The sequence below is a fragment of the Chelonoidis abingdonii genome, chromosome 7, assembly GCF_003597395.2.
Source record: "Chelonoidis abingdonii isolate Lonesome George chromosome 7, CheloAbing_2.0, whole genome shotgun sequence".
Taxonomy (NCBI): Eukaryota; Metazoa; Chordata; order Testudines; family Testudinidae; genus Chelonoidis; species Chelonoidis abingdonii.
In genome coordinates this window covers 93255112-93264826 of record NC_133775.1, presented here as the reverse complement: position 1 = coordinate 93264826, position 9715 = coordinate 93255112, and the positions used below count along the sequence as shown (strand labels likewise).

General features: G+C 44.4%; 1 protein-coding gene across 8 annotated transcripts in view; it reads left to right on the top strand.

Moving 5' to 3' along the window:
* The first annotated feature begins 2890 nt into the window (after nucleotides 1-2890).
* The window catches only part of TCERG1 (transcription elongation regulator 1), a 49860-nt gene continuing 43035 nt past the window's right edge, over nucleotides 2891-9715 (top strand). For 7 of the 8 annotated variants that reach the window (XM_032801523.2, XM_032801519.2, XM_032801520.2 and 4 more), the window contains exons 1-3: nucleotides 2891-2999; nucleotides 5160-5385; nucleotides 9545-9697. In XM_032801523.2, coding sequence (XP_032657414.1) covers nucleotides 2899-2999; nucleotides 5160-5385; nucleotides 9545-9697 — 480 coding nt within the window. In that variant the 5' untranslated portion in view covers nucleotides 2891-2898. Of the gene's footprint in view, nucleotides 3000-4488; nucleotides 4581-5159; nucleotides 5386-9544; nucleotides 9698-9715 lie in introns of those variants that run through there. The other variant, XM_032801521.2, reaches the window with a different exon arrangement.

Genomic DNA, 9715 nt, shown 5'->3' with positions numbered 1-9715 from the left:
AATATCTAGGATGAGAAATTACTATTTGTAACCACAAAAAGAACAGGAGTACTTGTGGCACCTTAGAGACTAACAAATTTATTTCAGCATGAGCTTTTGTGAGCTACAGCTCACTTCTTTGAATGCATAGAATGAAACACACAGACAGGAGATATTTATACATACAGAGAACATGAAAAGGTGGAAGTATGAGTTGGTATGCATACTTCCACCTTTTCATGTTCTCTGTATGTATAAATATCTCCTGCCTGTGTGTTCCATTCTCTGCATCTGAAGAAGTGAGCTGTAGCTCACGAAAGCTCATGCTGAAATATATTTGTTAGTCTCTAAGGTGCCCTAGTACTCCTGTTCTTTTTGCGGATACAAACTAACATGGCTGCTACTCTGAAACCTATTTGTAACCAATTTCTTTAGTGAAACAAGCTTAGTTTGTGTGTTTGGTTTTATTTCTTTAGTAATCTACTTAGTTCTGTTTGTTCTGTACCCCTTTAACCACTTAAAATCTGCCTTTTATAGTTAATAAAATGTGTTTTGTTTCTTATTAAACTCAGTTTCTGTAATTTCTGGGGGGAGGCAAGAAGTTGTGCATACCTTCCTCCACCTTGAAGCAGGAGGCAGATTTCATAATATACCTTTGGGTCTGCACTCCAAGGGAGGTGGACACCTGAGTGCTGGGGCAAGTCCCTTAAGATGAGCCTTCCCAGAACTGATCTCTTGTTCCCTTCCGCAGCAAGACAGGTAAAAAGGGTTCCAGGCTGACATAATAGGCGGGCTGAGTGATATCTCAGTACATCTGATGGCATCCTAAGGGGTCCAACCCATCACAGGGTGGTTGTGAGTGGTATTTGCAATGGCATATAATTTTTCATTTCTCATGGGCAACAGTTCATATGTCAGCTGTCAGGGTTATTTTGTTCTTAGTAAGACCTATTAACTAGCTAGTTCTAGCTATCATTTTACTGATCTGACTGTGTGTAGCTGAAGGCAATACATCCAGTTCATGTATAAATTTCAAATTGTTAGCTACACCCCTAGGAGAAAGGGCTGGGGATGTAACTGGAAAAGGCGAGGCACAGGTAATTACAGTTCTCTTCTGCCTGTGTCTGGGATGCACATTAAAGATCCCATAGCACTTGCAGGGAGATAACCCCACTATTTTGGCAAACATTTCCTTTCTCAGCAGTAGGTTCTAATATCCAAAGCTGTAAACAGGGTATTACTTATGTGCATAACATATGCTGGTTGTCCCCGGCACACTTATACTATCAGAAAACTATAGGAAGAGTTTTCAGCTAACCCAATGGTGCACAGATAATTAAGGTCTAAACCAAACATAGAGGATACACATGCTTCTGAAGTGAGGGCCTTCATTAATAAAGACTGTTTGGTTAAAAGAAGTGGTACTTTCCCATTCACTTGGATAGATAAGCCTGCATTTCAATATATTTATAAATTTTCCTTACTAGCTATACTTAGTGAATTGAGATGAGAATTTAGACCTATGGGACAATTTTTTAAAACGTGGATAGCATGGGTCATGGATATCAAAACTGGTTTTGGACACAAAAATAAGTTGCAGTTACTCCACTTGTATGTACAATTACCCATCTGTCATACAATGTAATTTTACAGAAACAATGTTTAGCCTTAGTTTGAAATTTACTGTGCAGGCACTCTTCTGACATACAGTGTGCTGGATGCTCTCCTATATATTCCATCTCTTTCACACACACACAAAATCGATTTCTGTATTTTGTATTTATTGTTGCTAGGCAGGTGGAGTTATTTTATCTTGATTTTATTTTTCAAGCACTCCAAACTGTACTTGCCAAAAGGCAGCTGGCCCCAAAGAGTGTGCAAATGAACGTGACATGGTCAGTGGTGCTGGAACAATTCTTATAGTGGGGTGCTGAAAGCTATTGAACAAAAATGTAAACCCTGTATATGATAGAAACCACTTCAAGGCAGGGGGTGCTGCTGCACCCCCAATACCACTAGTCCCTGACCATGGCAGTGTAGGAAGGGGGAAATGGAAGTGCCAATACGGTTATGATCCCAAGCATACGTGGGGGTTTAAAGGTGGGATGGCGGGCTGTTACTTATCCTCCCCCTCGCTTCTCAGGGGCATTGCAGCAGAAGCACTGTGCCTCAACTACAGGAAATCTAGTCATAAGAAATCAGCTAAAAATATCCCTGTCCTTCTGCCATCCTCAGAAAGGGAGGTAGTAGCCCGACTCTAGGAGTCCAGCGGACTGGCCTCCTTGCTGGGGCACCGGGAGACAATGAGCAGGTGCAGACACCCAGCCCGCCTCTGTCTCCACCACCTGCCCTGAGCGTCCCTCCCAGTAACTCAGACAAAACTCGCTGATTGGCTGGCAGTGTGCTAACTCTGTTCCCTGATTTGCTAGAATATCTTAACTTTGTTTCCTGCTTCGTTGGCACGTTCGCCACTGCCAGCGGGTCTCCGATTGGTTGGAGTTGGAGCCTATCATCTTTTATGATTGGTTGTATGCTACGTAATTTTGTTTTTTGATTGGCCGGCACATAGCCCTTTCTGATCTTTGATTGGTTAGTATCCTACTCGCCCTATCTTTGAATTGGTTGTATTTTTCTTTCCGTTTTTATGATTGGATGATATCTTATTTGAGGTCAGTTCCGGTCTCCCTACGGTCACAGATCACGTGACATGGGTCGCCTGGGCCACTAAGGGGAGCGGGACGGTTTCTCGCAGCCAATCACAGCTTGCCTTACTTCCCCCGTTCAAAGTCGGCGGGCGCGATGGCCAATGCTAGTTAGGTCCTGCCCATGCGCCTACTGAGCGACGGTCCTGGCAGCCAATGACGTGGGGCGCGGCCTGGCGGCGGAGGTGGCGGCTTCGGCGGGGCTGGTGAGGCGGTGATGGCGGACCGAGGAGGCGGCGGCGGCGCTGGGACTGGCGGCGGCGAGGGAGACGCGGGGGCGGCGGCGGCGGCGGCGGAGCGGTACAATAATGAGATCAGGTAGCGCAGCCCGGCGGGGCTCCAGGGGCAGGGAAGAGCGGGGTTTCACAGGCCCCACGCTGCGGCCTGGCCCTCGGGCCTCCCCCACCGACCCCTGCGGCCATAGGCTCCTCCCCCAGGGCCTTGTGGTCCCGCGCAGCCACCCCTCACTGCCGGTGGTTTCGCAGCGTCTTCCGCTTCTCCCCCATGGCGCGCCGGGCAGTCTCCCCGCGATCCCTGGGTCCGGCAGCGCCTCCCCTGGGCCCGCCATGCCGCTGTGCCCCCCCTCCCCGCCCGCTGATCCTTCCGTCCCTCCCCTTCCGTGCTTCCCCCCCCCCTTTGGTTCTGCGCCCCGCGGAACCGGGCCCGGCGGCTAGTTGGAGCCCTCTGCAGCATGCTCCCTGGGGAAGTAGGCGCTGCCTGTACGCTAAGCACACCGCTGGCTGTGTGTCCCCTGGAGAGACTCACGGTGTCCAGGGCCTCAAGGGGCAAATGCAGCTGTGGCTGTCATGTTCGATTGTTCTCTGACTCGTGCTCTCCTTCCATGCATCCCGAACTGCAGAGTTGCCCCCGTGATAGTAATTGCATAAAAGCTATAAAGCTAGAACTAAAGCATTCCATTCTTTGGGGCAGGAATGGTGTCTTTGGGGCGGGGAGTTCATAACATCCAACACGCTGGTGAAATAAAAGTAACGCTCTCTGATGCCCTGTGCAACAGACAGGAACTAATGCCCACATGAGTGATAAAATAGCTTTCCTGGCCTTACTTAATTGGAACGTGAGAACCTGCCATACGTTCAGACCAAAGGTCCATCTAGCCCAGTATCCTATCTTTTGACAGTGGCCAACGCCAGGTGCTTCAGAGGGAATGAACAGAACAGGTAATCATCAAGTGAGCCATCTCCTGTTGCCCATTCCCAGCTTCTGGCAAACAGAAGCTAGGGAAACAACATGGCTCCTGGGAGCACATAACCTGGTGTTATGGCCATAGGTGTTCTAAAAACTATAGTTTTGTCTTAGTGCAATTCATGGTGTTGCTGATAAAGCCCTATGCTGTTTGGGACCTTGCTCTCTGACTGTCATTTGCCTTGTTTCTGTCTCATAACCATTAAGATTAGCTGGGATGCTGTTATGTCAGTTCCTAGGATGATGTTTTCCAGGCCTGACAGAAGAGTCTTCTCAGTAAAGAGTGCCTCTTTGTTTAGAATTTGCTCCCTTTGGTGCTCTATCACTGTTAGAACTTGGTGATCTTTGGGCCATCATTCAAAGCACATTAATTTTGTTTTGCTCTTGGGCATTTCAGGGTTGGTAGCAATGGTCAGTTATGTACCACATAGTGGGTGGCCCCTATAATTTCCTTTTTAAAAACCTATGTAAAACAGCACCTGGTCTGTAAAACTGTAGGTGCTATATGAAACCTAAATCAGTAGACGTCTCCATAATCTGAGTGCTGAGTTGCATGTGTTTTGCCGTTCACCACCTTATAACCTTTGTTTTTTTCAATTTTGAGTCATCATGCCAACATTGATATTGCACTGGCACTAAATGGTGGGCAAAATTGTTTTCCTGAGAGCATCAGAAGAGCGTTTGTTGGTTGCAAAGGTGAACGTTTTTTTCTATATATACACTTATTAAGCTGCCTGTGTAGTGGGCTGGGTGGCACATTGGGTTTAGTATATTAGCCTTTCATCATTGCAGATCAGAGTTCAAATCCTCATTAGGTCATAAGTGAAAAGGATGCAGATGGTCTCATCCAAGTCCCTGGTGGACACTCATTCACATTATGAAATAAGTAAAAACCTTGGCACAATCGGCAGCCATTGTTCGAGAGGCCTAAGATGTGACTATAGATAGACACGGTGATTCAGGTCATGTTTGAAGTGCTTTGGCAGAGCTGTGTGAGGGAAGCTTGCACAGTGCCTGACCGTACTAAGATGGTTCAGTCTAAAGGTCACTCATTTTCATGAGTGAAAAAAATCACATTCAGATTTCTAATGAATTTAAATTGTGAGGGTGGGGGAAACCTATTAAAGTACTTGTACTTTTAATTTTCTCTGTTGAAACTTGACAAAATTTGTCACGTCCGTCTGCTTTTACTATTTTCACTTTTTGTAACACAAATTAATCTATCCCGCAACTAATCAGCAAACACAAATAGTTTTCTTCTGGCTTTACACACAGAATGGCTCAGCAGCAAGCACTGAGATTTCGTGGCCCAGCGCCCCCACCAAACGCTGTCATGAGGGGTCCACCACCTCTCATGCGCCCACCTCCACCTTTCGGCATGATGAGAGGTCCTCCTCCACCACCTCGTCCCCCCTTTGGACGTCCTCCATTTGATCCTAATATGCCTCCAATGCCACCTCCAGGAGGGATTCCTCCACCAATGGGGCCTCCACATCTACAGGTAAAGAGTGTATCAGTTTGCTTTTCTGTTTTTGATGTGGATGGATGTGGTAAGAAGTCAGCAGCATTCAGAAGTGATTACAGCAGGAAAAGAAAAAAGTAAATGTTAAAAAAGGATAAGATCAAAACCCAGTTAGTTTTATCACACTGCACGTTGTTCAAAAATATCTATAATAGAGGGTCCTTCACATGGTTCCTAAAGGCAAACATAATGGAATCATGTGCACAGTTAAGATGAGCTCAGTGACAAAAAACTCCAGTAGTGCAGAGGTAAAATTCTCTGATAGTGCCTTGTGTCCTTCCAGATCATCAAGTTCAACTACACTCTTAACATTTGAAAACTAGGTAATGAAGAGTAGAGCTAACACACATTTAAACCTCAGAAAACCATGAAAGTTAAGGTGCATGCCACCCCTGCAATATAACTGCTCCTTGGAGCTGGCCTTAGCCAGTTGAAATGGTTTAGTAAGAGTGGTGCTATAATAAGACATGTCGAATAAAAAGGAGACTGTCCCATTGTGTTGTGATCAATAGTTTTTAATTCCAACATTTATCTGCATGCGCTCCAGCTGCATTCCTTGAGTTAGATGTGGTTGTATTGAATGGTGGATCGATTAGTTGGAGCAGTTTGGAAGAGTTGTTACTGTAATATGAAAAGAGATGCAAGGTGTGAGGGATCAAGCAAGCCTAATTTCAACATTGGTTCTGTAGAGGTGTGCCAGTAGTGGTGCACAGTGGTCTTGTCATGTGGATTGTTACCAGTCTAGAGAAAGGATTGTAATATTTAGCAAATTTGAGTTGCTTGCTCTGCAGTGGGCTCAGTCTGTGTAGTTAGCTCCTGTTTTGCTATGCCTGACTTAAACCAGAGTTTTGTCTTAGCAAAGAGGTGTACTTGTCCTACAGTGCTTGTAGGTGCAGCTCCCTGAGTGTTCTGCAGCATTTCCAAGGATAGAATGCTTGTATGTGTGTTATAGGTGTGTTGCGGTATTGTTCAGAGAGAATGGAATTAAGATTGTGCTGTAGTGATGGCATATACTTTAACTGTATATTTCCTGGTGTTTAGGAGAGTGAGCCTGGCACCTTTTCCCACTGCTGAAGGTAGCATGGAGATGGTGGGGAGTTCTGGATTCTCAGCTGGTGGAGGAGTCATGGGAAGGAATTGTAGGTGTATTTGTAAGGGATGGAGGAGGATTGTGCATGGATGATACCACTTTTTTTTTCCATCCAAGCATGTCACTGGAGGGGAAGGTGACCAGCTGCCCACCCTTTATGGTATTATTCTGTTCGTGCTTTTGAGCTGCCAGAGAGCAAAGATTTCAGAAGATGGTCCCTTAATTGTTGAGGAATTCTAGGAAAAAAAACTTTTTTGAACCCCCCCCCCCCCTTTTTTTTTAATCAAAGCTTTAAGTCATCCAACTGGGCTTTCAGAAACATCGTGTTTGATCTGTTACACAAATAAGGGTCGGTATCTAGGGTGTTCTGGCCACTCAGTAACTGTGCCAGAGCACAATTCTGAGAGGCAGAGCCTTCATCCCACTCCCTCCCAACCCTCCATGGTACTATTCTGATTTATATACACACATTCCATATTCCCTTGCTCTCCACCAAAAAAGTTCTAAGAATCAGAAGAAGTTATGGTCAATTCATGCTAGTGGAGCTGTGTATCAAGGACCCTTGACCAGATGACACAGGATATGCTTTCCTTTGATCGCATCAAGTTCCATTGTTCAAAAAAGGGTGAAGACCGTGTCATGATTACGTTAGCCTAACCACTTACTGTCTTTCATCTTCACTCTCTTATTTTTAAGATCTTGCCATTATTTTTAAAGTAAAAGCACAGTTTACATGTAGATTTCATAGCATTTTTAAAATACCACTTTTAAACCAGAAATTTGAACCTCAGGGTGGAGTGTTCTAAAGAGCCCTGCAAAATGCAGGCAGAGAGCAAGGAACTTGCACAAAATGCATATCCTGAAAACTGTCTAGGGTAGGCCTTAAACTCTCAGTGCCTGGGTGCAGCTAAGGTCCAGTGATGACAGCATGTCCTCTTGAGCTACCTGTTCACTCTCACAGCAGGCTGCCTGCAGATCTGTTTTTGCAGAGTCCCATGTCTCGCAGCATATATATGTTTAAATACATTCATGATGCTTGTGCCAAACTAGAGTACAAATGTTGCCCTCAATAACTTTTTCAGTATTGCTTCCTTAAAGGGGGGGCACATGCTAAGATAAATCCTGAGTGACTAAATCAGTTTGAGATGGATCAGAGCCTTAGTTTGAGTCTAGGTTTGCACAAAAAAAGTGGACAAACCAGATGATTTTGTAAAATGCTGTGTTTTAGGGGGTCTGTATTTTGGGGAGCCCCTGGTTCAAATGACCCCAGATTTGACCTGCTTACACTATCTAGCACAACAAATTTCAAAACAATCAGAATATATGTATGTTTGTTAGAATACTTAAAATAGTCAACCTTTAAACAGAAATGCTCAATCTTCCCAACAGGAGAGTTGTTGCTTTGCTACTAGGCTAAAACAATGATACTCAGACTGAGGCTCGCAAGCCATGAGTGACTCTTCAATGTGTCTCCTGCAGCTCATTGCAACACATGATATTAAAGCACTGTGATTCAATTATTAACCAATCAGGATGCTTTTATAATGTTGTTAGCCAATTGTAATTGATTAACAATAATACCTGGTCAGTCATTTTTCTGTGAGAATACTATATAAACTAAATCAGGAGTTTTCAGACTTTTGTATTGGTGACCCCTTTCCCACAGCAAGCCTCTGAGTGTGACCCCCCCTTATGCATTAAAAACACTTTTTTATATATTTAACACTATTATAAATGCTGGAGGCAAAGCAGGGTTTGAGGTGGAGGGTGACAGCTCACGACCCCCCTGTAATAACCTCGCGACCCCCCTGAGGGGTCCTGACCCCTTGTTTGAGAACCCCTGAACTAAATATTTCCACTGCATTGCTGTTTAAATATGAATGTATAGTAAATGAAACAACGAATTCACACTACTGAGGCTCTTTTGGGTAATGGTGATCTCTAGTTTGGCTCCTGAACCACAGAGGTCTGAGTATTGCTATGTTAAAAGTTCACGTACTATGGGGGGCATGCACGAACTTAGAATTTAGAATTATATTGGGGGGTATCAAATTAGTATTAAGTATTTTAAAATTAAGAATTTTTTGCTACTTCTGGACATTTAGTAATAACTACTTAAGTTGAACTGATCCTCTGCTGCATCATCTGTTAAGTGCTTTACAAAAAAAAATTACAACTGATATCTCTACTTTGTTGAATTTGTACACTTTCCCCTTAATGTCTTAATAGTAAAACATTAGCAGGTAGATAAATAAAAGGTATAATGTATTGTAATGAAATTGTCTGCTTCTGCAGTGGTACACCAGCTCATACCCCACTTTGTATATCTCATTGTATAAATTGTCTTGTAGCTTTACATTGAATTCAAATGATTTCTAGCTATTGATGGGTGGAAGACAGTTTTTCAGCACGTTCTCGCTCCTGTTGTCTTTCACTTGCATCTCCTGTAGGGATGTTTTATATTTCTCTCTTCAATGAGGGGAGAATCATTTATTCCACCCTATGCCTCTTCTCTTTATACAGCCACTTCTTTGCTGCTTTGCATTTAGTTTATACCTCAAGGCTTGAAGTATTTGTTAGAGCTGTTCTCTGTGCTAAGGTTTGACTTGTCATAAGGTGTGGCCCTTGCCTTGGTATTGCTATTTGAGGCCATGGCTACCCTATGGGCACTACAGTGGCATCGCTGCGGTGCTGTAGCTCTGCCACTGTTAACCCTGTATTGCAGATGCAGACTGCAGCAATGGAAGGGGATTTTCTGTCACTGGAGGCATTCCACTTCCCTAAGCAACGGAGTTAGGTGGATGGAAGCATTCTTCCACAAGGTTGAGGATTTTTCATACCCCCTGAGTATGCTATGGGAATCTAAATTTTAAGTGTAGAACAGGCCAGAGATTGCAACGTTGTTTCGGTGGACTGTATTAGAATAGCACTGAACACTGTTGCTACTTGTTTTCTTGCTGAGGCTGTGCAGTCAAGTGATACTGAATATGAACACAAACTGTATATGGCAGTCCTGTGACATTGTTACTGTTATATGAATTTACACAGAGGCCGCCATTCATGCCTCCTCCCATGGGTAGCATGCCACCGCCTCCTGGTATGATGTTTCCTCCAGGGATGCCACCTGTCACTGCTCCTGGAACTCCAACTATGCCACCCACTGAAGAGATATGGGTAGAAAACAAGACTCCAGATGGCAAGGTAAGACTGGAACCAAAT